The sequence below is a fragment of the Oncorhynchus kisutch genome, linkage group LG10 (assembly GCF_002021735.2).
Source record: "Oncorhynchus kisutch isolate 150728-3 linkage group LG10, Okis_V2, whole genome shotgun sequence".
Taxonomy (NCBI): Eukaryota; Metazoa; Chordata; class Actinopteri; order Salmoniformes; family Salmonidae; genus Oncorhynchus; species Oncorhynchus kisutch.
Window position 1 is genome coordinate 13,316,689 of NC_034183.2, and position 27,708 is coordinate 13,344,396.

Here is a 27,708-nt window from a genome sequence, read left to right on the forward strand (position 1 = left end):
TCTCCGGCCTCTAGGTCATCAGGCTGCTGATTATCCCGCACACCTGTCAACATCATCCCGCACACCTGTCAACATCGTCTCGCGCACCTGCGTCTCATGACACTCACCTGGACTCCATCACCTCCTTGATTATCTTCCCTATATCTGTCATTCCCCTTGGTTCTTTCCTCAGGTGTTATTGACTCTGTTTTGTGTTCATTGTTTATTTTATTTATTAAAACACTCACTCCCTGAACTTGCTTCCTGACTCTCAGCGCACTTTTTACACTAACAATACACAACAATACACACAAATCTAAAAGTAAAAGAATGGGATTTAGAAATACTAGGACGGGTCCAGAGTATAAATATACAGTATATACACTGTGTATATGGGATGTATAGACATTATGAACAGTATGTGAATAGAATATGCAGGATAGAATAGTACAGTACAAGGGAGCAACACTTTACATGTTACGTTTATATTTTTGTTCAGTGTATAATGATATGCCATTTAGCAGATGCTTTCCAAGGCGAGTTAGTCATGTCTGCATACATTTTACATATCGGTGGCCCCAGGATGTATCCAATCAGAACTTACTGCTGACTACAGCTCATTCAGATGACAGACAGCATGTTGACATCCAAACCACAATGACAATCTGTGTACTTGTTCTGAGAAAGGCATCCATCGCTTGTGTTTGTTTACCAGGCTTTTAGGCTGGCTACTGACTGAGCAGACCTAGCTTATTTATGATGGTGACTCCAATATGGCCACCCAGGTGGAAGTTTGGAAGTACCTGTTCTGAATAAACAAGCCAGACACGCACTATGCCCACCTGGCTCTGCTGCAAAACCAATGGGGTGGTAACAACACACTGTTCCCTGGACAAAATCACCTGGCAGGTGCTCAGAAGAGAGCAATGACAGAGTATTAGGGAACCCATTTCACTTTCAGTGTTTCCAACAACAGCAGAATAATGGGAATGAGTTCCAATATAAGACAAAGGTGAGCTCAAGCTAGACAGAAATATGGCAAGTGGTACCGATGCACCAAGTCTGGAACCAACAGGACCCTGAACAGCATCTACCCCAAGCCATAAGACTGATAGATAGTTAGTGAGAGAGTTCATATTTGCATCGACCCTTGTTGCGCTAACTCTTTTGCAGTGTACCCAATAGTATCCGGTTGTCATACTTGAGTAAAAGTAAAGATACCTAAATAGAAAATGACTCAAGTAAAAGTGCAAGTCACCCAGTAGAATATTACTTGAGTAAAAGTCTAAAAGCATTTGGTTGTAAATATACTTCAGTATCAAAAGTAAAGGTAGAAATCATTTCAAATTCCTTATATTAAGCAAACCAGATTTTCATGTATTTTTTATTTACGGATAGCCAGGGGCATACTCCAACACTCAGACATAATTTATAAAGGAAGTATTTGTGTTTAGTAAGTCCGCCAATTCAGAGGCAGTAGGGATGACCGGGGATGTTCTCTTGATAAGCGCAGGAATTGGACCATTTCCCTGTCATGCTAAGCATTCAAAATGTACTTTTAGGTGTCAGGGAAAATGTATGGCGGGAAAAGTACATTATTTTCTTTAGGAATGTAGTGGAGTAAAAGTTGTCAAAATTATAAATAGTAAAGGAAAGTACAGATACCACAAAAAAACTACTCAAGTAGTACACTAAAAGTAATTTTTCTTAAGTACTTTAGACCACTGCTGTTTTGACTCATCACATTCGCTATTGCTAATATTTATTATCTATCCTGTTGCCTAGTGACTTTATCCCTACCTCTATGTACATATCCTACTTCAATTACCCCGTACCCCTACACATCGACTCAGCACTGGTACCCCATGTATATAGCCAAGTTATTGTTACTCATTGTGTTTATTCCTTGTGTTATTATTTTTCTATTATTTCTCTTTTTTTCATCTCTGGAAAAGTCCTGTAAGTCAGCATTTCACTGTTAGTCTGCACCTGTTGTTTACGAAGCATTTGACCAATAACATTTGATTTGATTTGATGAGGCTTATGTTATGCCCATGTTTAATATTCTTTATTTAACCTGTAGGAAAAAGGAAGCTTTTGCTTCTACTTGAAAAGGCTATGTTACAGATGTAGGATCTTAATCTGATCGTCATGTTGCAGGAGAATCTTCCTTTAATGCAGGACATTTATAGGTCATGAACAGTCAAAATCCTGTTTTTCATTAAATTGGATGATATTTGAAGGAAACCAGATCAAAGTATGATAACCATAGTATGAAAAATGACTGTTGCTTCCCCTCCCCCACATGTCAAACACATGGCATGATTAAGGGGACAAGGTGACATCCCCTTAACTCTAATTTTTAAACACCAACGGTAACATGATATTCTCTTACCTAATTTAAATAAGTACCGCCTCGTAACCAACATCGGTGAAGGTGTGTTTGCAGAGGGGCGAGGATTACAGTGGGGAGAACAAGTATTTGATACACTGCCGATTTTGCAGGTTTTACTACTTACAAAGCATGTAGAGGTCTGTCATTTTTATCATAGGGACAATTCAACTGTGAGAGACGGAATCGAAAACAAAAATCCAGAAAATCACATTGTATGATTTTTAAGTAATTCATTAGCATTTTATTGCATGACATAAGTATTTGATCACCTACCAACCAGTAAGAATTCCGGCTCTCACAGACCTGTTCTCCACTCATTACCTGTATTAACTGCACCTGTTTGAACTCGTTACCTGTATACCTGTATAAAAGACACCTGTTCACACACTCAATCAAACAGACTCCAACCTCTCCACAATGGCCAAGACCAGAGAGCTGTGTAAGGACATCAGGGATACAATTGTAGACCTGCACAAGGCTGGGATGGGCTACAGGACAATAGGCAAGCAGCTTGCTGTTGACGCAATTATTAGAAAATGGAAGAAGTTCAAGATGACGGTCAATCACCCTCGGTCTGGGGCTCCATTCAAAATCTCACCATCAATGATCATGAGGAAGGTGAGGGATCAGCCAAGAACACAGCAGGACCTGGTCAATGACCTGAAGAGAGCTGGGACCACATTCTCAAAGAAAACCATTAGTAACACACTACGCCGTCATGGATTAAAATCCTGCAGCGCACGCAAGGTCCCCCTGCTCAAGCCAGCCCGTCCAGGCCCGTCTGAAGTTTGCCAATGACCATCTGGATGATCCAGAGGAGGAATGGGAGAAGGTCATGTGGTCTGATGAGACAAAAATAGAGCTTTTTGGTCTAAACTCCACTCGCCGTGTTTGGAGGAAGAAGAAGGATGAGTACAACCCCAAGAACACCATCCCAACCGTGAAGCATGGAGGTGGAAACATCATGCTTTGGGGATGCTTTTCTGCAAATGGGACAGGACGACGACGATCGTCGTTGGTGGTGGAATTAGACCAAGGTGCAGCGTGGGGTAGATTACTCATATTCTTTAATGATAACCAGAAAAACAAGAAAGAGAACCAATTAAACATACAGCCTTGTAGGGCTCAACAGCAACAATACAAGGACAAGATCCCATAACATAGGTGGGAAAAAAGGCTACCTAGGTATGATTCCCAATCAGAGACAACGATAGACAGCTTCCTCTGATTGGGAACCACACTCGGCCAAACACAAAGAAATACAACACATAGAATGCCCACGCAAATCACACGCTGACCAAACCAAATAGAGACATAAAAAGGCTCTCTAAGGTCAGGGCGTGAAACCCCGCCCACTCAGCCTGTCTTTTCAAACTTCCTGGTAGTTAGCCATGTAAAAAAGTACTTTTCAGAATGACTGTTCAGGACCTATAAAATGTGTCGTGTATTTGAGTTTTAAAAAGGCTTCTGAAGTTTGTAATTTGCACTCTGAAATTTTAGACTCCATTTTCCCTTAAGAAAAATGTATCAACCCTACAAAAATGTCCATTAATTAGAATCCACATAATAATTCACATTTCCTGTTGCTGCAGGATTATTTTCCTGCGGTAGCAAACAGGCTTAAATTAAGATCCTACATCTGTATGACATTCGGTTCTTCTCTACCTTTACTAAAGCATTCCTGAACACAATTGAAAGACATAATTGGAGAAAATACATTCAGTACTTAGATTGCACACAAGTGGACTTTAACTAATTATGTGACTTCTGAAGATAATTGGTTGCACCAGATCTTATTTGGGGGCTTCATAGCAAAGGGGGTGAAAACATATGCATGCACCACTTTTCCATTTTTTATTTAAAGTTATTTTTTTCATTTCACTTCACCACCAATTTGGACTATTTTGTGTATGTCCATTACATGAAATCCAAATAAAAATATGTTTAAATTACAGGTTGTAATGCAACAAAATAGGAAAAATACCAAGGGGGTGAATACGTTTTCAAGGCATTGTGATCTGAAAGTGATTTGAATGTTTTAAACAGACTAAAACTGACAGTAAACATGTTAGGGATTTCTTGTTAATACAGATATTACTACTTATCTGTTCATTCAGTTCTGTGAAGAAAGTCTCATACCATAGTGTTATCAATGGGGCTCTGATTTGAAAACTGTCTTTGATTTTACATGATCTGCATCAGAATGTAAATTATACTGTAACATTGGGGGGTGGGGGGTGGATGTTGTATGGGCCTAATTGTAAAAACATGTAATTTAACAGTAGAAATGTATGACTTTTTGATGTGGCATGAACACTACCTGTCATGATACTGATTGTTAAAAAAGTAGGCTACCTGCACACGTTTGTCAACTCCCAAATAATTCCAGCATCCAAACAGTGCACTGTGCACCCGCCATTTGATGAATGAAAAGATCTGTTACAAAACATCAAAAACTGTCATGACATTTGGTGATTGTCATTAGACTTACACTCTTGTAGCCTGAATTAATTGATGTTTGCTGACAAATTGAATTTTTTTGTAAAGCGTAAAGTTGGGACACCTGAAAAGGGGCTGAAATATGGAAAGTGCAGCCACATGGAAATACATGGTTTAAACCATGACAGAGAGGTGGGGGTGTTTGTTTAATTTGGATTAAGTTATTCTTTTCATATTTAGCAATGTAGCAGTTAAAAAACAGCATTTTAAGAATAGTGAAATTAGCATTATTTAGTGCCTCCCCAATAGATTGACTTTTGTTGCGTTTAATGGGGCTCATTTCTCATTCAGGGGGTTGAACCCCCGACCCCCCCGGACATAATTTGCTCTCTTGTCTGTCCGATTAGTAGTTGAAAAAATATACACTGAGTGTACAAAACATTACAAACACCTTCCTAATAAGCGTTCCACAGAGATGCTGCAGTCATGTTGACTGCAATGTTTCCCACAATTGTGTCAAGTTGGCTAGATGTCCTTTGGGTGAAGGACGTTTCTTGATACACATGAGAAACTGTTGAGAGTGAAAAGTCCAACAGCATTTCAGTTCTTGACACACTCAAACTGGTGCGCCTGGGGCCTACTACCATTCCCCGTTCAAAGGCACTTTTTCCTTGCCTATTCACCCACTGAATTGCACACATACACAATCCATGTCTCAAATTGTCTCAAGGCTTAAAAATCGCTCTCTAACCTGTCTCCTCCCCTTCATCTACACTGAATGAAGTGGATTTAACAGGTGACATCAAGAAGGGATCATAGCTTTCACCTGGATTCACCTGGTCAGTCTGTCATGAAAAGAGCATGTATTCCTAATATTTTGTACACTCAGTGTAGGTTAGAGTGCATATATTTCTTCATTAGAAAATAGAAAATTAAGTGGTTTCTTACAGAAGGTAATCCTGTTTTTTAAGTCGTATAGTCTACATGCGTCTGAAATACTGTCAACATCAGATATATCAGTTGGAATAAAGCAGAAAAACAGAGTAGTGGATTACCGGAGGGTAGAACCAGTTCACATTGGGGACAGCTTACCTTGATAATACAGTTGAAGTCGGAAGTTTACATACACCTTAGCAAAATACATTTAAACGCAGTTTTTCACAATTCCTGACATTTAATCATCGTAAAAATTTGCTGTCTTAGGTCAGGTAGGATCATCACTTTATTTTAAGATGTGAAATGTCAGAATAATAGTAGAGAGAATGATTTATTTCAGCTTTTATTTCTTTCATCACATTCTCAGTGGGTCAGAAGTTTACATACTCTCAATTGGTATTTGGTAACATTGCCTTTAAATTGTTTAACTTGGGTCAAACGTTTCGGGTAGCCTTCCACAAGCTTCCCACAATAAATTGGGTGAATTTTGGCCCATTCCTCCTGACAGAGCTAGTGTGACTGAGTCAGGTTTGTAGGCCTGACCCAATGTAGGACTCATTTTACTGTGTAAATAGATACTTTTGTACCTGTTTCCTCCAGCATCTTCACAAGGTCCTTTGCTGTTGTTCTGGGATTGCTTTGTACTTTTCGCGCCAAAATGCGTTCATCTCTAGGAGACAGAACGCGTCTCCTTCCTGAGCGGTTTGATGGCTCCGTGGTCCCATGGTGTTTATACTTGCGTACTATTGTTTGTGCAGATGAACGTGGTACCTTCAGGCATTTGGAAATTGCTCCCAAAGATGAACCAGACTTGTGGAGGTCTACCATTTCTTGGCTGATTTCTTTAGATTTTACCATGATGTCAAGCAAAGAGGCACTGAGTTTGAAGGTAGACCTTGAAATACATCCACAGGTACAACTCCAATTGACTCAAATTATGTTAATTAGCTAATCAGAAGCTTCTAAAGCCTTGACATCATTTTCTGTAAGTTTCCAAGCTGTTTAAAGGCACAGTTAACTTAGTGAATGTAAACTTCTGACCTACTGGAATTGTGATACATTGAATTATACGTGAAATAATCTGTGAAATAATCTGTCTGTTAATTAACAATTGTTGGAAAAATGACTTGTGTCATGCACAAAGAAGATGTCCTAACCGATTTCCAAAACTATAGTTTGTCAACAAGAAATTTGTGGAGAAGTTGAAAAACGAGTTTTAATGACTCCAACCAAAGTGTATGTGAACTTCTGACTTCAACTGTATGTAACCTCAGGAGATTTCTATGTGCAAGCAAAATGAGTAAACAATGTGAAGAGATTTGAACCCCTTAGAGCCTTTGAATTTTAGGACCCCTTTAGGTAACATACCTGTGTGTGTATTAAAATATACAGTATTTCAAAAATGATTTGATAAAATGTATTAACCCATAGAAAAGCATTGAATAACAGATTATTACATGGAAAAATACAGTGCATTCGGAAAGCATTCAGACCCCTTGATTTTTTCCACATTTTGTTACATTACAGCATTATTCTAAAACTGCTGAAATATTTTTCCCCTCATCAATCTGCACACAATACCCAATAATGACAAAGAAAAAACCTTTTTCAAAAATTGTGCAAATGTATTAAAAATAAAACCCAGAAATTTGACATTTACATCAGTGAAATATAAAATTTAAGTGTAAGTACATAAGTATTCAGAACCTTTACTCAGTACTTTGTTGAAGCACTTTTGGCAGCGATTACAGCCTTGATTACAGCCGCTACAAGCTTGGTACACCTGTATTTCCGGAGTTTCTCCCATTTTTCTCTGCAGATCCTCTCAAGCTCTGTCAGGTTGGATGGGGAGCGTCACTGCACTGCTATTTTCAGGTCTCTCCAGAGATGTTCGATCGGGTTCATGTCCGGGCTCTGGCTGGGCCACTCAAGGACATTCAGAGACTTGTCCCGAAGCTACTCCTGCATTGTCTTGGCTGTGTGCTTAGGGTTGTTGTCCTGTTGGAAGGTGAATCATTGTCCCAGTCTGAGGTCCTGGGCGCTCTGGAGTAGGTTTTCATTAAGGATCTCTCAGTACTTTGTTCTGTTCATTTTTCCCTCGATCCTGACTAGTCTCCCAGTCTCATTCTCCCCACAGAATGATGCTGCCACTACCATGCTTCACCGTAGGGATGGTGTCAGGTTTCCTCCAGGCGTGATGCTTGGCATTCAGGTCAATCTTAGTTTCATCAGACCAGAGAATCTTGTTTCTCATGGTCTGAGAGTCCTTTAGGTGCCTTTTGGCAAACTCAAAATGAGCTGTCATGTGCCTTTTACTGAGCAGTGGCTTCCTTCTGGCCACTCTACCATAAAGGCCTGATTGGTGGAGGGCTGCAGAGATGGTTGTCCTTCTGGAAGGTTCTCCTATCTCCACAGAGGAACTCTGGAGCTCTGTCAGAGTGACCATCGGGTTCTTGGTCACCTCCATGACCAAGGCTCTTCTCCCCCGATTGGTCAGTTTGGCCAGGCGGCCATCTCTAGGAAGAGAGTTGGTGGTTCCAAACTTCTTCCATTTAAGAAGATGGAGGCCACTGTGTTCTTGGGGACCTTCAGTGCTGCAGAAAGTTTTTGGTACCCTACCCCAGATCTGTGCCTCAAAAAAATCTTGTCTCGGAGCTCTACGGACAATTGCTTCGATCTCATGGCTTAGTTTTTGCTCTGACATGCACTGTCAACTGTGGGACCTTATATAGACAGGTGTGTGCTTTTCCAAATCATGTCCAATCAATTGAGTTTACCACAGGTAGATTCCAAATTAAGTTGTAGAAACATTTCAAGGATGATCAATTTTGAGTCTCATAGAAAAGTGTCTGATTTCTTGTGTAAAAAATGTTATTATACATTTGAACATTTTTCTTAAACCTGTTTTCACTTTGTCATTTTTGGGTTTTGTGTGTAGATTGATGAGGAAAATGTTTTATTTAATCCATTTTAGAATAAGGCATTAACATAGCAAAATGTTGAAAAAGTCAATTGTTCTGAATACTTCCCGAATGCACTGTACTTAGTAAAACATTAGAAAAAGGACAATTGTTTTAAAGTGTCTGTCCTATATCTGAGAGGTATAAGAAATATACATTTTCATAGAGGGGTCATATTAGTGTTAGCCCAAACTGTTCAGTAGCTACAGACAGAAGTTGGCAGATCGGCAGTACTAATTTAAGACAAGTCGGTGACACTTGTGTGGGTCGTAGAGCAAAACAGAGAACACCATCGTGTTTGTGTGTGGGCCAAACTGTTCGGACAATACAGACGTTTTTGTGAGAAGACCGATTATCTCATTGTCTGACAAACACCACTGTAGCTCTGCCACCTTTCACCGCAGATGCGGAAAGCCAACATTGTCAGATGCAATGGATTGAGACGCAGCCCATGCAATAAATATGTCTAGCTTGAACAGACCGATTTTTATAGGTAATTTTGTATTATGCTAATTCGATTTTGAAGGGGTGCGGACATCGACTCTGGGGTCTTGCCTAAATGTACAGGTATCTATCTGACAAAGGGTGTTGATCCACCACGAGCCATCATAACAGCTTCACTGTGCCTTGGCATAGACTATACAAGTGTCTGGAAATCTATTGCAGGGATGTGACACCATTCCTCCACGAGAAATTCCATAATTTGGTGCTTTGTAGAAGGTGGTGGAAAACGCTGTCCAGAAACTCCCATAAGTGTTCAATTGGGTTGAGATCTGGTGACTGAGTCACACACACACACACACACACACACACACACACACACACACACACACACACACACACACACACACACACACACACACACACACACACACACACACACACACACACACACACACACACACTTTAAACCCCCTGTGCTTCTTTGAGACCCCTCTTTCAAAGTCACTGAGATCTCTTCTTCTAGCTATGGTAGCCAAACTAGTCGGTAACGGGCATTTTTATAAACAACACTAATCTTGATGGGATGTTAATTGCTTAATTAGCTCAGGAACCACACCTGTGTGGAAGCACCTGCTTTCAATATACTTTGTATCCCTCATTTACTCAAGTGTTTCCTTTATTTTGGCAGTTACCTGTAGTGTATGGCTTCCAATATTCTGTAGGCACTTTGTGCTTCCCATGTTTCCTTTAAATGTACCTCCGTTAAACTACGTGAAAACATATTTTCAGTGTTGCTCACAGCATTTGGGTTGTGGTGCAGAATAAGTTGTGTGCATAAGCACATAACAAACAAGTGCCCTTAAAAAAATACGTAAGCAGTGAGCATAGAAATGCATTAAAAACAAAACAACGAAGACGAACTGTGACCTTACAGTGCAGTCAAGCTGTCATATTATGGAAGTCAGATTGGTCCCAGGATGCCACTGTCAACTACTGTAGGAGGGCAGGAATGATAAAGTCACTTCAGATAATGTCACCCATGGATGTTCCTGTGGCCAGCATCTTTTTGGGCGGAGAGAGCTTGTCAGAAAACCTCCCAAAACCATTAAACAGTGATAGTGGAGAAAACAAGAGAGAGAAGAAAGAGATAGAGGGACAGAGGTTGACGTTTATTGTCATGAATCTTGCCCTGGAGGCAGCACTGAGCAATTTCGGCAAGATGGGCCAGCTGCAAAGTCCAAATTGGCTATATTGTAAAAATTCATGAAAACAGAAATGAGCTTTAGGTCTTAATTTAAGGTTATGGTTAAGCATTAGCGAAATGCTTAAAATCGGATTTTATGACTCTGTGACTGTGTTAGCTAGTGAACACTCTGCAGGGCTGCCTCCAGTACATGAGCCATCCCAATAAATTCCAACCTGCAAGAGGGACGTAGCCATGGAGACTACATGGAGAGTTAAATTCAGGGGGGGGGGGGGCATAGAGAGACGAGACCTGGCTGTCCTGTCATGTCGAATTAGCTTTTCTCCCTCAATCTTTCTCTCAATCAATTATCATCCCTGGTCAGAGAGGAACCACTATCAATATGGAAATGAATGGTGCGGACAGTGGGGATTTTGTCTGTGTGTGTGTTTGTGGGTGTGGGTGCTTGCATGAGTGTGTGTGTGTGTGAAAGAAAAATAATGGTTATAAATATGTTGATACGCACACACACACACACCTGTCTCTGTTTACACCATTTATTGAGACACTTGGCCTGCTGTTTGCTAGATTGTTTTAAATAAAGGTCGGTGTTGAGGTTAATGACTATTGTCAGGCCACCATATATCAGGCCAATACTGTCCCTCTAGGTGTGACAGTTCCATTAGCTGCTAAAGTGGCCCACCGCGGAAGGAGCCACATGCCGATATCTCACAGCATACTGTTGTGTGGATGGATAAGGACTTACATTTCTGACATACAGATGACATAAGGTCTGTCATAGTATATCATAACAGTTCATGACCACACGCATTTTGTTTGTATAAAACTGAGAACTGTTACAGCAGTTGTGATGCGTTGTCCTGCCTTATGGTCACCTAGATAGGCTGAAGCAGCAGAGTGTGTTTGTGTGCTGCAGATGTGTATGATGGAGGAATTCTCTCCCTCCGATGCCTCTAAGTACTTGATGAGTCTCATCACTTTCTTTGGGCTACGGTACGTGGGAGTACATCTGGTGAGCCCTCAAGTCACATTTCAAAACTGTTCTCGATCGCTCACACTATTTTTTATCCCCTCACTCTCACTCTCTCTCTCTCACCTTTTTTTCATATTCTCCCATTCCCTTTGAGAAAGATTTCTCTATCCCTCTATCGCCATTTTTTCCATCTTCCCCACTCCCTTGTTCCTCTCTCCCTATAATGGAGCCATGTGGATGTCCACAGTAGCAGTGGAGAATTAGAGCATGATTTATGACTGGTGCTCTTAGCAGCGCTGTAAATACACGCCACAGATCCAGCCCAGTGTCAAGTGCTTCAGCCTTCTGCTCTACAGAGTCAATCACACAGGGCCTGATTACTGAACGGGCACGTTTGGGTTGGGGGCCCCCTGGATAGCATATGAAAACGGCATAAGAAAAAATGTGTAGAATTGCAGGAAATACAGTGCCTTGCGAAAGTATTCGGCCCCCTTGAACTTTGCGACCTTTTGCCACATTTCAGGCTTCAAACATAAAGATATAAAACTGTATTTTTTTGTGAAGAATCAACAACAAGTGGGACACAATCATGAAATGGAACGACATTTATTGGATATTTCAAACTTTTTTAACAAATCAAAAACTGAAAAATTGGGCGTGCAAAATTATTCAGCCCCCTTAAGTTAATACTTTGTAGCGCCACCTTTTGCTGCGATTATAGCTGTAAGTCGCTTTGGGTATGTCTCTATCAGTTTTGCACATCGAGAGACTGACATTTTTTCCCATTCCTCCTTGCAAAACAGCTCGAGCTCAGTGAGGTTGGATGGAGAGCATTTGTGAACAGCAGTTTTCAGTTCTTTCCACAGATTCTCGATTGGATTCAGGTCTAGACTTTGACTTGGCCATTCTAACACCTGGATATGTTTATTTTTGAACCATTCCATTGTAGATTTTGCTTTATGTTTTGGATCATTGTCTTGTTGGAAGACAAATCTCCGTCCCAGTCTCAGGTCTTTTGCAGACTCCATCAGGTTTTCTTCCAGAATGGTCCTGTATTTGGCTCCATCCATCTTCCCATCAATTTTAACCATCTTCCCTGTCCCTGCTGAAGAAAAGCAGGCCCAAACCATGATGCTGCCACCACCATGTTTGACAGTGGGGATGTTGTGTTCAGGGTGATGAGCTGTGTTGCTTTTACGCCAAACATAACGTTTTGCAACGTTTTGCATCTGACCAGAGCACCTTCTTCCACATGTTTGGTGTGTCTCCCAGGTGGCTTGTGGCAAACTTTAAACAACACTTTTTATGGATATCTTTAAGAAATGGCTTTCTTCTTGCCACTCTTCCATAAAGGCCAGATTTGTGCAATATACGACTGATTGTTGTCCTATGGACAGAGTCTCCCACCTCAGCTGTAGATCTCTGCAGTTCATCCAGAGTGATCATGGGCCTCTTGGCTGCATCTCTGATCAGTCTTCTCCTTGTATGAGCTGAAAGTTTAGAGGGAAGGCCAGGTCTTGGTAGATTCCATTTCAATATTATCGCTTGCACAGTGCTCCTTGGCATGTTTAAAGCTTGGGAAATCTTTTTGTATCCAAATCCGCCTTTAAACTTCTTCACAACAGTATCTCGGACCTGCCTGGTGTGTTCCTTGTTCTTCATGATGCTCTCTGCGCTTTTAATGGACCTCTGAGACTATCACAGTGCAGGTGCATTTATACGGAGACTTGATTATACACAGGTGGATTGTATTTATCATCATTAGTCATTTAGGTCAACATTGGATCATTCAGAGATCCTCACTGAACTTCTGGAGAGAGTTTGCTGCACTGAAAGTAAAGGGGCTGAATAATTTTGCACGCCCAATTTTTCAGTTTTTCATTTGTTAAAAAAGTTTGAAATATCCAATAAATGTCGTTCCACTTCATGATTGTGTCCCACTTGTTGTTGATTCTTCACAAAAAAATACAGTTTTATATCTTTATGTTTGAAGCCTGAAATGTGGCAAAAGGTCGCGAAGTTCAAGGGGGCCGAATACTTTCGCAAGGCACTGTAAGCTTTAAAACTGACAAATTTTCTCTCAACCTCTGAGCAAAATGTGAGGATAGCACGAGATGAGCTATAAATCAACAACTTTTTATTTTTGCTCCTTGGCAAAATGTGTTGAAATGCAGAAAGTTAGCTGTTTTCTTAAAAAGAAAGGTGGCCCCCCCTGGAGGTAGGTGCCCCGAAGCCCCAAATGCATTAGTCTGGCTCTGCAATCACGGCCATATTAAACTTAGCGCACACTGACCCAGAACCACCCTGGTCTTCACATTCTCACAACATCACCCCTGGAAGTACTCTAGTCATGTTTGCGTTTTGTAATACCCAGAGGTCTGGGACTCGTGATAATATACTAGGAACACTACAATATGACGGTGATGCGGATGATGAGTATGATGATGATGATAATAATGATGATGAGGGAATGATAATGATGCTGATGAGGATGATGATGGTGGGGATGATGAGGATGGTTGGGATGATTAGGATGATGATGAGGATGGTGGGGATGATGATAATCAAAAGGAAGGCTTAATGTGTTGGTGGGTTTTGAGATGAAGATATCAAGATATGCTGATCTATAATATCCCTGAATTAGACCACTAATTAAAGTGGCATTCTCCCCATCTACTTGTGCCAACAACTCTCCATAGACTTCCAGCGGAATGGACATTTCTTTCATTTCAGCTTTGAGAATGTGGTTCGTATAATGTAAGAGGATAAAGTGTTCTGCATGTGATTGTAATTTCCCAAGTGACATCATTATGACTCTCACATGATGACCAGACCGAACACATTGCATACTGTACATGTTATTCAATCATTGCACCCACACTGCTTGCGCTCATCAGCGTGCGTCTGCGTGGCCAGGCACTAAAATAGAAATTGGTTCTATTTATGACGCTCAACGCGCTGCATGTCCGGCCTCTCCAATCTCCTCGTTAGTTTTTAGAAGCATAGACCCACATGCCATGTTCTCTGTGGTTTTTGAGAGCATACACGTACCCACGTGGGTGATTGAAAGATGAACTGAGGTCCACACTCCAGTTGGTTGCGGTAATGCACCTAAAGTTGGTTGCCAACCATCATATAAAGTCCAAAATAAGAAGGAGCCTGAAGGAAGGAGACTAAAAACTCATTTGGTTTACTGTTTTATCTGTGGATTAGTTGTCGGAGTAGAGGACCTTGTGCATTTCAGGTAAAATAACAACCCAATGTTTATATCCTGGACAAATGAGCTAGCAACAGCAAGAAAGCTAGCTAAATTGCCATAAATGTTTAATGCTTTTCAACCTGTGTCCAAATTAATATAATTGGTTCTGAGTTTGTTTTGATATTTCAACCTGCGTGTTCTGATCGCGTCTGGTGCAGGTGGACAAAATCAACGTGCGCATTTGGTCTGGTCAGCATGTCAGAGCCACCTAAAGGTGCAGACAACTAAGCATCAACATTCCCAAACCTACACAAAAAATTGTAAAAGCAATGTACTTTGATTGGTTAAAGCAATCAATAATATATTTCTGTGTGTCAGTGTACCTCTGTTGATCTTTGTTGATTTAGGAAGATGTATTGACATTATTGTAATGTGAACTATTCTCATAACCATTGTGTTTGTAAATATACTGAACAAAAATAACACTGTCTGTATTAAAGCCCTTTTGTGGGGAAAAACTCATTCTGGTTGGCTGGGCCTGGCTTCGTCATGTCAAATCCATAGATTAGGGCCTAATGAATTTATTTAAATGGACTGATTTCCTTATATGAACTGTAACTCAGTTATATGGTTGCCATTGTTGCATGTTGCGTTTCTATTTTTGTTCAGTACAGTTCAGCATCTGAGCTCATTGCACCGATGTGAACATTATCTCAACCTGTTTTGGTTTCCTTATTTGTTTTCCTTTATTGTAGTTACCTTTTGCATTATTCATGTCATTCAGTGGCTAAACTTTATGGAAGTTTGCAGTGAATTATGATAATATCTTGTGTGTGTGAGGTGTGTGTGTGTGTGTGAGGTGTGTGTGTGTGTGTGAGGTGTGTGTGTGTGTGTGTGTGTGTGTGTGTGTGTGTGTGTGTGTGTGTGTGTGTGTGTGTGTGTGTGTGTGTGTGTGTGTGTGTGTGTGTGTGTGTGTGTGTGTGAGAGGGAGAGAGTACATCTCCATGTTAGGAAAGATGAGATCTATATCCAGAGGTCAATATGATTTATCTCACTATAACACAATTCGGAGGTTGCAAAAATGCTTTACCCTGAGGTGACCCCTATAAATCTAAATGGAATACAAAAGGCAGAGTATGTTCTCTGAAGCCACAGTCCATTGATTGACTTTAGGGTGTATAAACTTCAGCTCCATGTTCCCGCTTTTTAAATGAAATTGTAATGGGCAAATAAAGACAAGCACAAGCAGACGCTTTGGCCCCTGGAAAACCTGTTCACATAGTGATCAAAGGCAAGAAAAATGGCCTTTGTTTCAACCCAGATCTTAATCACTTAATGGCAGAAATGAATCAATGGTGATAATTAATCACTTGTTGCCTCTGGTACTCGCTTAGCTCTTGTTATCGTATGGCTCTGAAATCCCAGCGTGTGGGAAAAAATCTAACAAAATGGATCAAGTCAATCCCAATGTTCAAGGGTTAACGTGGGACTGACAGAACGTTGGCATATCACAGGTGATTGCAATTATGTCAAACCCACCAGATGCATTTGTATTTACAGCCGGTTTAATTTGTAGCTGTCTGTGAATGAGCTGAGATCGGCTCAAGCTGCCAGCCAGTGAGTGGCATTTGTATTGCTGGCAGGCCTTTGCCTGTCTTTCTTTCTTCCATTCCCCCTCTCTTTGAATGCCAATGAGACAAGCCTGTAAGGCCTGCCCGCACACCCTGGCCTTTGACTGAAGTGAAATCAATCAGGCCTTCAATCGCTCTCTAAAGGACCATTATCCAACCTTCTCTCCTTGTCTAACAGGCTATGTCTATCTGTCTGTGTGTTTTCTGTCTGTGTGTTGTCTGTCTGTTCAATACCTTACAGTTCCCTCTCTCTTCTCCATTTACTCTGAATCCAGTTGACAAGAAACAAAGCAAGGACATTGTGGAATTCTGGTTTTGAAGTTATTTTGGGATAAAAGACTCCTAAACATGAAGAAATAAAGTTTCAAGTCAGGTGGTTCAGAAAGGTTCTGACAAAGTCACATTGATATGTCCTCTCGTTAATATCCCTATGTGTAACATATAGTAGATGTCTGGGGAGCATATTCCGTTGTGGAATTGAACAATTACTCGTTTGGCATTAAATACTTGGCTTACACTAGGGTTTCCTTGTCTCCATAGATCCCTCAGATCAGCTATGCATCCACGGCACCCGAGCTGAGTGACAACACACGCTACGACTTCTTCTCCCGTGTGGTGCCACCGGACTCCTACCAAGCTCAGGCCATGCTGGACATCGTCACAGCGATGGGCTGGAACTATGTGTCGACCCTGGCCTCGGAGGGGAATTACGGCGAAAGTGGCGTGGAGGCTTTTGTCCAGATCTCCAGAGAGTCTGGTAGGTGTGATGGGGCTCTTTTTACTGGCACAACATGGCTACTCACAGGCTTTTACTGAAACGCTGATTAATATATTTTCATTTCTCCAGCTAGATATAGCTGATAATTGTGGGCTGTTTTTGTGACGCTATGCTGAAGGATAAACAAATGCAATTGAATCCAAAAGTCTCTTTCCCTGCCAATATACAGCTACATTTTTATTCTACTAAGAACAACTGCTTGATTTGGGATGTATGAGAAAAATCTAATATGTACTGAGAAACTTGAATTGTGCTGAAAGGAAGGTGTGTTCCCTTGTTTGGGAGATGTGTACTGTTGGTCAGCGTTTTACGCTCTGCCTGCATGCATTGCCCCAATGTTTGACTCAAACACTGTCTTGCCTAGTTTGGCTGAGTGCACCTCAGCATTTGCTGTCTCAACAGCAGGGGATACCTTGAAGGTTCACATGTCAAGTCGCTGAATGTCAAAATAGACTACCAGGGGACAGTCTAAGACAAAAAACACAGAGAGCATCTCTGATTCTCTTTTAGTCTTGCTTGTTCTTTGCTTGGAGAGACTGCTAAGGCATTAGGGTATGGCTTCTCCCATTCACCAATCAAAATGTATTTACAACTAGCAATTATTAAAACTTGGTTACATTACGCACCAGAATAATTGATTGCTCCACAATTTTATTGATGCATCAGAGGGTATGGGAAGGGGGTGGAACATTTCAAAGTGGTCTGTGAACATTTGTATTGTGTTGATAAATGAATATAGAGATAGGTAATGTCATTGATTCTCAGCATAATCACCAGTAAGTTCACAGACGTATTTTTCTTAGGTCTGTTTCATAATCAAACTCAGTTCTCTCCAAGCCCTCTGATTACAGTATTATGGCAGCTTTCGTCAGGGTGGACAAAAGGCCGCACATTAATTATATTGTAATTGCTGAATATAAATTAATCAGCTGTAACATGTATGTGTGAGATTAACAGAGTGTGTGCGCATTAGCCCGGGCCTATTATAAATGAGCTGTATCTCTGGCTAGCATGGGAGCAGTGGAGCACCAACCTAATCCTTGAGGGCCGCGGTTCAGCTCTCCGTGGCACTTAATGGATCAATTAGAGTCATCGATTGGCTTGAGAGTCCACCCACCTGTTTTCTTGGGTCAGAATCAGATGCTGAGTTCACAGATACTGAGTGCAGAGTAATGTTACACCAGTGGTTCTCAAACCTCTCCTCGGGGACCCCAGATATTTTAAGATTTTGCTGTAGCCCTGAACTACCTGATTCACTAGTTGACAAGTTGAATGAGGTACGTTAGCTCTAGAATAAATAAAATACATGGAACGATTGGACAACCACTGTGTTATACAGCGCAGGCAGAAATGTAATAAGTAGAATGGACATACCACTCTGTAGTGCATAGTGTAGGGTGGAATGCTGACTTTAAGGTAGCAGTTGACATCCTCTGGTCTCAGATCAGGCTGCCTGTCCTGTGCTTCTACTCTCCCCCTGAACATTCAGGAGAGTCCAGGGCAGAAAGGAAGAGTGGAAAACGAGTGGTGCTCGTTCCATACAGAACCCTCTACAGAGGGTTCTACTTGGAACCAAAAAAGGGTTCTACCTGGATCCAAAAAGGGTTCTACCTGGAACCAAAAAGGGTTCTCCTATGGGGACAGCCAAAGAACCCCTTTGGAACCCCTTTTCCTAAGATTGTATCTCCTGTGTTTTGTTAGCCCTGAAATAGGTTGGAGGGATTTTCCTGTATGAGAGTCTCCCTTTGGGTCTGTCAACAGTTCCAGACTTCCAGCTGCAGCCCTAGAGCGGGTTTGGGTTAATCCCAAATAAATACAGGGTTTAACAAGCATCCAATTAGCAACTAAACCATCACCATATAACAGAAAAACATCAATACCAGCTTTACAATGACACCTATAGCTCTTGCACCAATAGAAGTAAGCATAGCAATCTCATTTCACTCCTGGCTAAGCACCCAAAAATAATTGATGATAATATGCTGTGGGCTAATTCACCATTAATAGACATTCTGCTAACTTCCTACATTCAATTGCATGTGATACCCATATTTTTCTCTTAGGCGGTAAAATGCTGAGCGAGCCTACAAAACTGTAAATAATTCCAAGTGAATTGTGAGCCCGAATAAACAAGTGATGATGTGCATCTATTTATCAAAGCGCGTTAGCTTGATCGGCATGCACTAAGTGTGGTGACCCAGTCCATCACAGCAACCCCCTGCACACCATCACTGTAATGCCTGCCCAGCCAGGTTTCCTTGCCGAAGCAATGTAATCTCTATGTAAATGGTGTAAGCAAGCAACAATAATCATGAGAAATGGCTGCAATATTTCCTTTAAAGGTGTGGATTAATAATGACGAGGTGCATGGAGACGGTCTCTTGAACAGCAGGGAAGAGCAGCAGTACCTCCCTGTGTATATTGTTCTCTATAATGAATGTGTTTTTAACGTTGTTCTTCTCCTTTCAACACATGTAAATGGCATCATTTAGAGATATGACATTCATAGCTCTGCAAGTTAAGTCATCTGTGATTTATCGTATATTGTACCGTCTTTGATTTACCGTATATTGTATGGTCTTTGATTTACCGTATATTGTGTCGTCTGTGATTAACTGTATATGGTGTCGTCTGTGATTAACTGTATATGGTATCGTCTGTGATTAACTGTATATGGTATCGTCTGTGATTAACTGTATATGGTGTCGTCTGTGATTAACTGTATATGGTGTCGTCTGTGATTAACTGTATATGGTGTCGTCTGTGATTAACTGTATATGGTGTCGTCTGTGATTAACTGTATATGGTATCGTCTGTGATTTACCATATATTGTGTCGTCTGTGATTAACTGTATATGGTGTCGTCTGTGATTAACTGTATATGGTATCGTCTGTGATTTACCATATATTGTGTCGTCTGTGATTAACTGTATATGGTGTCGTCTGTGATTAACTGTATATGGTATCGTCTGTGATTTACCATATATTGTGTCGTCTATGATTAACTGTATATGGTGTCGTCTGTGATTAACTGTATATGGTGTCGTCTGTGATTAACTGTATATGGTGTCGTCTGTGATTAACTGTATATGGTGTCATCTGTGATTAACTGTATATGGTATCGTCTGTGATTTACCGTATATTGTGCCGTCTGTGATTAACTGTATATGGTGTCGTCTGTGATTAACTGTATATGGTATCGTCTGTGATTAACTGTATATGGTGTCGTCTGTGATTAACTGTATATGGTATCGTCTGTGATTTACCATATATTGTGTCGTCTGTGATTAACTGTATATGGTGTCGTCTGTGATTTACCGTATATTGTGTCGTCTGTGATTAACTGTATATGGTGTCGTCTGTGATTTACCGTATATTGTGTCGTCTGTGATTAACTGTATATGGTGTCGTCTGTGATTTACCGTATATTGTGTCGTCTGTGATTAACTGTATATGGTGTCGTCTGTGATTTACCGTATATTGTGTCGTCTGTGATTAACTGTATATGGTATCGTCTGTGATTAACTGTATATGGTGTCGTCTGTGATTAACTGTATATGGTGTCGTCTGTGATTAACTGTATATGGTGTCGTCTGTGATTAACTGTATATGGTATCGTCTGTGATTAACTGTATATGGTATCGTCTGTGATTAACCGTTTACGACCTGAGATTCACAGCATGAGGATGAGGTGCCGGTGGGTTGGATGCCTTTTGCTGTTCTTGGTGTTGAAGGGGATATCTTGCTGGGATATCTTACTTCCCAAATACAGGTGTGCCAAGCTTATATCGTCATACCCAAGAAGACTTGATGCTGTAATTGCTGCCAAAGGTGCTTCAACAAAGTACTGAGTAAAGAGTCTGAATACTCCATGTTTAATTCATATACAGTATGAACGGTGAGAAGAGTACCAGAAGAGGACTGGCCACCCTGTTGACTGATGGTCTATGGGGAGCAAGTCTAATAACTAGACCAGAGGAGGATCCCAGGAGCAGTGTCACTCTCAACCCCTCCGGAGCCTGATCTTCATGAAAACAGGGACAGATACCCATACTGTGGCATTGGGATAGATGTTCGGACAAACAGCGCAGTATTTCGATGTGTTAACTGCCAGGTTAAAGAGCATGTTGGCCTGCACTCACTGTGATGCTGCAGAGAAATACAGTAGAGATGGACAATGGAGTCTTGGGAGCTCAGTAAGTGTTATAAATGATCCATACAGGAAGCTTTCTCGTTTAGCAATAGCAAATGTGGATCAATTATTGAATGTATGTCCATTTTGTCACGCCCTGGTCTTAGTATTTTTGTGTTTTCTTTCTTTATTTGGTCAGGCCAGGGTGTGACATGGGTTTATTTTGTGGTGTGTTGGTGTATTGGGGTTTTTCGTAGGTTTTGGGATTGTGGCTTAGTGGGGTGTTCTAGCAAAGTCTATGGTTGCCTGAGGCGGTTCTCAATCAGAGGCAGGTGATTCTCGTTGTCTCTGATTGGGAACCATATTTAGGCAGCCATATTCTTTGAGTGTTTCGTGGGTGATTGTTCCTGTCTCTGTGTTAGTTGTCACCAGATAGGCTGTATAGGTTTTCACGTTCCGTTTCTTGTTTTGTATTATCGTGTTTTTTCATTTATTAAAGATGTATCGAATTAACCACAATGCATTTTGGTCCGACTCTCTTTCGACGGAAGAAAACCGTAACACATTTCGTTTCAGATAGGGTCTAGTTTACTATGCCTTCAAATACTAGTAATTGCTTCTTCTTTATCCTCAGACAGAATAGAGTGGTGAGGAGGAGTCTGTCCTGAAGTGAATTCACCATACATTTTCAGTATTCAGGGTTCACTCAAATATCCTTTTAAGCTTTGTTTTACTATTGACAGTTACATCTGATTTCAGGATTGTATATCGATTTGCTCTCCTTAAATGGTAGTCATCTATTTGATTTGTTTCAGTCTCTGAATTGTTTAATAAAACTTTTCGCCGCCAGCTCGTTATATTATGGCATAAAAACTACAATCTGTCTCCTGAATTAGCCTAGTGTGCATGTACAACCAGCTATATCCTGTCCCGAGCTCGTTTTCCCTGGCTAAACTAGCTGGCTAGCTGAACTATGCTAGTTTTCGTCCTCATTTCCAAACTTCATAAATACTGCACCCTCAACTTCAGTACTCCTTTGCTAGTTATACAACCATGTAACTAAGCAATTAGCTAGAAAGAAACTTAAAGTATGTATAGATTTATTGTTTTGTTGAATAGTCATGTCTGGTTTGAAATATCTGACAAAGGATATCATTGCGTTAAGTTCAGTTTTGACATCCATTGGCGTCATTGACGTGGGTTAGCTGAAAGCTTCCGACTGGTCTTGGAACGGTGACAAGAGGCAGCCTCTCCCTGCTGATTTTACCAACATAGCCAGATATGTATTTGTATTTTTGTATTTGTTTTTATTAGGGATCCCCATTAGATGCTGCCAAGGCAGCAGCTACTCTTTCTGGGGTCCAAACATATTAAAGCACTTACATTACATATGAGGTAAGTGTTCATGATATTTATTATAACTCAGAACACTAAAGAATAAAACGAGAACGAAATTAAACCGAAACAGTTCTGTCTGGTGCAGACACAAAACAGAAAATAGTCACCCACAACTGAAACATGAGAAAACAGGCTACCTAAGTATTGTTCTCAGTCAGGGACAACGGTTGACAGCTGCCTCTGATTGAGAACCATACCAGGCCAAACACAGAAATCCCAAATCATAGAAAAAAGAACAGACTGCCCACCCCAACTCACGCCCTGACCATACTAAAACAAAGGAACTAAGGTCAGAACGTGACAACATTATATAACATTATTACACTACTACATACAGTTGAAGTCGGAAGTTTACATACACTTAGGTTGGAGTCATTAAAACACATTTTGCAACCACTCCACAAATGACTTCTTTAACAAACTATAGTTTTGGCAAGTCGGTTAGGACATCTACTTTGCCCATGACACAAGTCATTTTTCCAACAATTGTTCACAGACAGATTATTTCACTTATTCACTGTGTTACAATTCCAGTGGGTCAGGAGTTTATATACACTAAGTTGACAATTTAAAGTTAAACAATTTAAAGACAATGCTACCAAATACCAATTGAGAGTATGTAAACTTCTGACCTACTGGGAATGTGATGAAAGAAATAAAAGCTGAAATAAATCATTCTCTCTACTATTATTCTGACATTTCACATTCTTACAATAAATTGGATCCTACCTGACCTGAGACAGGAAATTTTTTACTAGGATTAAATGTCAGGAATTGTGAAAAACAGAGTTTAAATGTATTTGGCTAAGGTGTATGTAAACTTCCGACTTCAACTGTATATACAATATGATTAATACCACCATACAACAATATCACAACGTATGCATATACAGTGCCTTGCAAAAGTATTCGGCCCCCTTGAACTTTGCGACCTTTTGCCACATTTCAGGCTTCAAACATAAAGATATAAAACTGTATTTTTTTGTGAAGAATCAACAACAAGTGGGACACAATCATGAAGTGGAACGACATTTATTGGAATATTTCAAACTTTTTTAACAAATCAAAAACTGAAAAATTGGGCGTGCAAAATTATTCAGCCCCTTTACTTTCAGTGCAGCAAACTCTCTCCAGAAGTTCAGTGAGGATCTCTGAATGATCCAATGTTGACCTAAATGACTAATGATGATAAATACAATCCACCTGTGTGTAATCAAGTCTCCGTATAAATGCACCTGCACTGTGATAGTCTCAGAGGTCCGTTAAAAGCGCAGAGAGCATCATGAAGAACAAGGAACACACCAGGCAGGTCCGAGATACTGTTGTGAAGAAGTTTAAAGCTGGATTTGGATACGAAAAGATTTCCCAAGCTTTAAACATCCCAAGGAGCACTGTGCAAGCGATAATATTGAAATGGAAGGAGTATCAGACCACTGCAAATCTACCAAGACCTGGCCATCCCTCTAAACTTTCAGCTCATACAAGGAGAAGACTGATCAGAGATGCAGCCAAGAGGCCCATGATCACTCTGGATGAACTGCAGAGATCTACAGCTGAGGTGGGAGACTCTGTCCATAGGACAACAATCAGTCGCATATTGCACAAATCTGGCCTTTATGGAAGAGTGGCAAGAAGAAAGAAGAAGAAAGCCATTTCTTAAAGATATCCATAAAAAGTGTCATTTAAAGTTTGCCACAAGCCACCTGGGAGACACACCAAACGTGGAAGAAGGTGCTCTGGTCAGATGAAACCAAAATTGAACTTTTTGGCAACAATGCAAAACGTTATGTTTGGCGTAAAAGCAACACAGCTCATCACCCTGAACACATCATCCCCACTGTCAAACATGGTGGTGGCAGCATCATGTTTTGGGCCTGCTTTTCTTCAGCAGGGACAGGGAAGATGGTTAAAATTGATGGGAAGATGGATGGAGCCAAATACAGGACCATTCTGGAAGAAAACCTGATGGAGTCTGCAAAAGACCTGAGACTGGGATGGAGATTTGTCTTCCAACAAGACAATGATCCAAAACATAAAGCAAAATCTACAACGGAATGGTTCAAAAATAAACATATCCAGGTGTTAGAATGGCCAAGTCAAAGTCCAGACCTGAATCCAATCGAAAATCTGTGGAAAGAACTGAAAACTGCTGTTCACAAATGCTCTCCATCCAACCTCACTGAGCTTGAGCTGTTTTGCAAGGAGGAATGGGAAAGAATTTCAGTCTCGATATGCAAAACTGATAGAGACATACCCCAAGCGATTTACAGCTGTAAAACTAGGGCCAGTAGGACTTGCCTTGTTGATAGTATTGGTAAGAAGGCAGTGCAAGATATGTTTCGACCATGACACATCAACTTGCTCAATTTCCACATTATTCATTACGAGGTGTAGTTGAGGTTTAGGGTTTAGTGAATGATTTGTCCCAAATACAATGCTTTTAATTTTGGAAATATTTAGGACTAGCTTATTCCTTGGACACAATCTTGTAACCGCTGTGTCAGATTTTTTTTTAAGTTTACGGAAAAAGCAACCCATGCAATAATCTGAGACGGCACTCAGAACAGTAGCCAAATTAGCCTCCATGTTGGAGTCAACAGAAACCAGAAAAATGTTTCATTACCTTTGATGAACTTCATCAGAATGCTGTCCTAGAAATCGCAGGTCCACAATAAATGCTTGATTTGTTCGAAAATGTCCGTTATTTATATCCAATTAGCTACTTTGGTTAGCGCGTTTGGTAAACAATTCCAAAATCACAAACCGCGTCCACTATAACGTGAAAAAAATTCCAAAGGTTCCGTAACAGTCAGTAGAAACATGTCAAACTATGTACTGAATCAATCTTTAGAATGTTGTTTACATATATCTTGAATAACGTTCCAACCGGAGAATTAGAATGACTTCAGATGAGCGATGGAACGCAGGTCCTTCATCTGTGAACGCGCCTGGTGAAAGCATGGTCCACTCATGGCTATGGTGAATATTTCCTGTGTCAATCGACCCCCCTTCACATTAGAGTCATCAGACAAAGTTCTATTGACTGCTGACATCTAGTGGAAGGCGTAGGAAGTGAAAACTCATCCATATCTCGCTGTAATTTCAATGAGACCTTGGTTGAAAATCTGCCACCTCCAGAAAAAAATTCTCACGTTTTTGCCTGCTGTTATACTGTTATACTCACAGACATAATTCAAACCGTTTTAGAACCTTCAGAGTGTTTTCTGTCCAATACTAATAATAATATGCAAATATTAGCAACTATGACTGAGGAGCAGGCCGTTTGATATGGGCACCTTTCATCCAAGCTACTCAATACTGCCCCTGCAGCCATAAAAAATTTACCTTTTTTCAACTGACTATCATATTGTTTGATTAAATTTGACTTTATTGATATAATGGGTAATTCAGGAATGTCACGAGTTAATTGACACAAGAAAACTGATCGCAATAGCTGCAATGAATTGCAAAATGACTTCCTGGGTCCACGGTGCTCCTTCTCCTCCTTACCACTCTATTCAGAATAAATGTAGCACTCATTATAATGCATCATAAATACAAAAACGACTTCAGAAACACTGTGGAGACAGGCTGACATACTGTAGCATTTTTTCTCTCATCTCATCATAGACCCCCCTGCCACTTGCCTGATTAAAAGTGGGTAATCTAGAAGTCCCTGCCCCGCATCGCTGAGCTAGCTGGCTCTAATCAACTGGGCTCACAATCAATTATCTACACCTGGAACATAACTGCAGGACTCCTGAGACTTCTCTCCAGACCCGAGGGCCTCGGAGGAACAGCGTATCTCCTCATGTTAAAAGTCGGTAATGAGTATTACACAGTGAAAAATAAACTCCCACAGGATAAATACAGATAGTAACTGGAAACATGTCTCGCTGCCAGGCTGGTTAAAATGATGGCAAACTTTCAAAAGGGGCTGAGTTTCTGACCTCATTGGCAGGGATAAACTGTCATGGATTAGGAAACCATTTACATAATATCATGGAAAATGGAATTTAGTCTCCAGAACCACCTCGTTTGAACTACCATATATTTTATACAGCAGTACCACTAACACCCATGTAAAAAATAACAAAATGTCTTTAAGAAATCATTTCTAAAGCCTGGTAATCCTATTAGGGTTAGATTAAGTATATTTTCTCCTTGTGTACCTTTGAAGTTTGAAACTTATTTTTGCCAACAGCTCCTACTTCCTTCCCCCCTGTGTTAACACTTTGCCCACCTGGGGTTGGCCCAGTCAAGCTGTTTCCACGGAAACCGCTCAGTGTGAAAGATTATGTCATTATTGACACTGCAAAATTGGAAGGAACAAGTTCCCCTTGACTGTAGGGGTCAGCAAATCCCAAACAAGCTCAGATCATACCAATGAGGTCCAGATGTGTGGATCTGTAGTGGAGTGGTTGTGGAGCAATAGTGCTTTTGGTAGTGGAGCATTAGTTGTTGTGGTGGTGGTGGTAGTGGAGCAGCATTGGTGGTAGTGGTTGTGGTAGTGGTATTGGTGCGGTAGTGGTGGTGGTAATAGGTAATGGATGTGGTAGTGGTAGTGGTTGTGGTAGTGGTTTAGGGATTGTGGGAGTGGTTGTAGTAGCAGTAGTGGTTGTGGTAGTTGTTGTGATAATGGAGCAGTAGAGGTTGTGGTAGTGGAGCAGTAGTGGTAGTTGTAGCAGTAGTGGTGGTGGGAGTGAAGAAGTTGTAGTTGTGGTAGTGGAGCAGATGTGGTGGTGGCAGGGATTGATGTAGTGGTAGTTGTAGCAGTTGTGGTGGTGGTAGTGAAGCATTATTAATTGTGGTAGTGGTAATGGAGCGGCTGTGGTATTGGTTGTGGTTGTGGTAGTTGAGTGGTAGTGGTGTTGGAAACGGTAGTGGTTGTGGTAGTGGATTGGAAGTGGTAGAGGAGCGGTAGTAGTTGTGGTAGTTGAGCTGTAGTCTTTGTGGTAGTGGAGTGGTTGTGATTGTGGTAGTGGCAGTGGTTCTGGTTGTGGTAGTGCTTGTAGTTGTAGTAAAGTGATAGTGGTGGTGGTTGTGGTAGTGGTGTTGTTGTAGTGGAGTGGTTGTGGTAGTGGTTGTGGTTTTGGTGGTGGTTGTGGTGGATTGGTGGTGATAGTGGAGCGGTGGAGGTTGCGTAGTGGTAGTGTTTGTGGCAGTGGGAGCGGTTGTGGTTGTTGTTGGTGAAGTTGAGCAGTAATGGTTGTGGTGGTAGTGGTTGTGGTAATGTTTGT

General features: G+C 40.9%; 1 protein-coding gene across 1 annotated transcript in view; it reads left to right on the forward strand.

Annotated features, from left to right (window-relative positions):
- The window catches only part of LOC109897772 (metabotropic glutamate receptor 8), a 197,432-nt gene that overhangs the window by 62,826 nt on the left and 106,898 nt on the right, over positions 1–27,708 (forward strand). Inside the window, exon 3 of the mRNA XM_031833147.1 lies at positions 16,701–16,917. Coding sequence (XP_031689007.1) covers positions 16,701–16,917 — 217 coding nt within the window. The remainder of the gene's footprint in view (positions 1–16,700; positions 16,918–27,708) is intronic.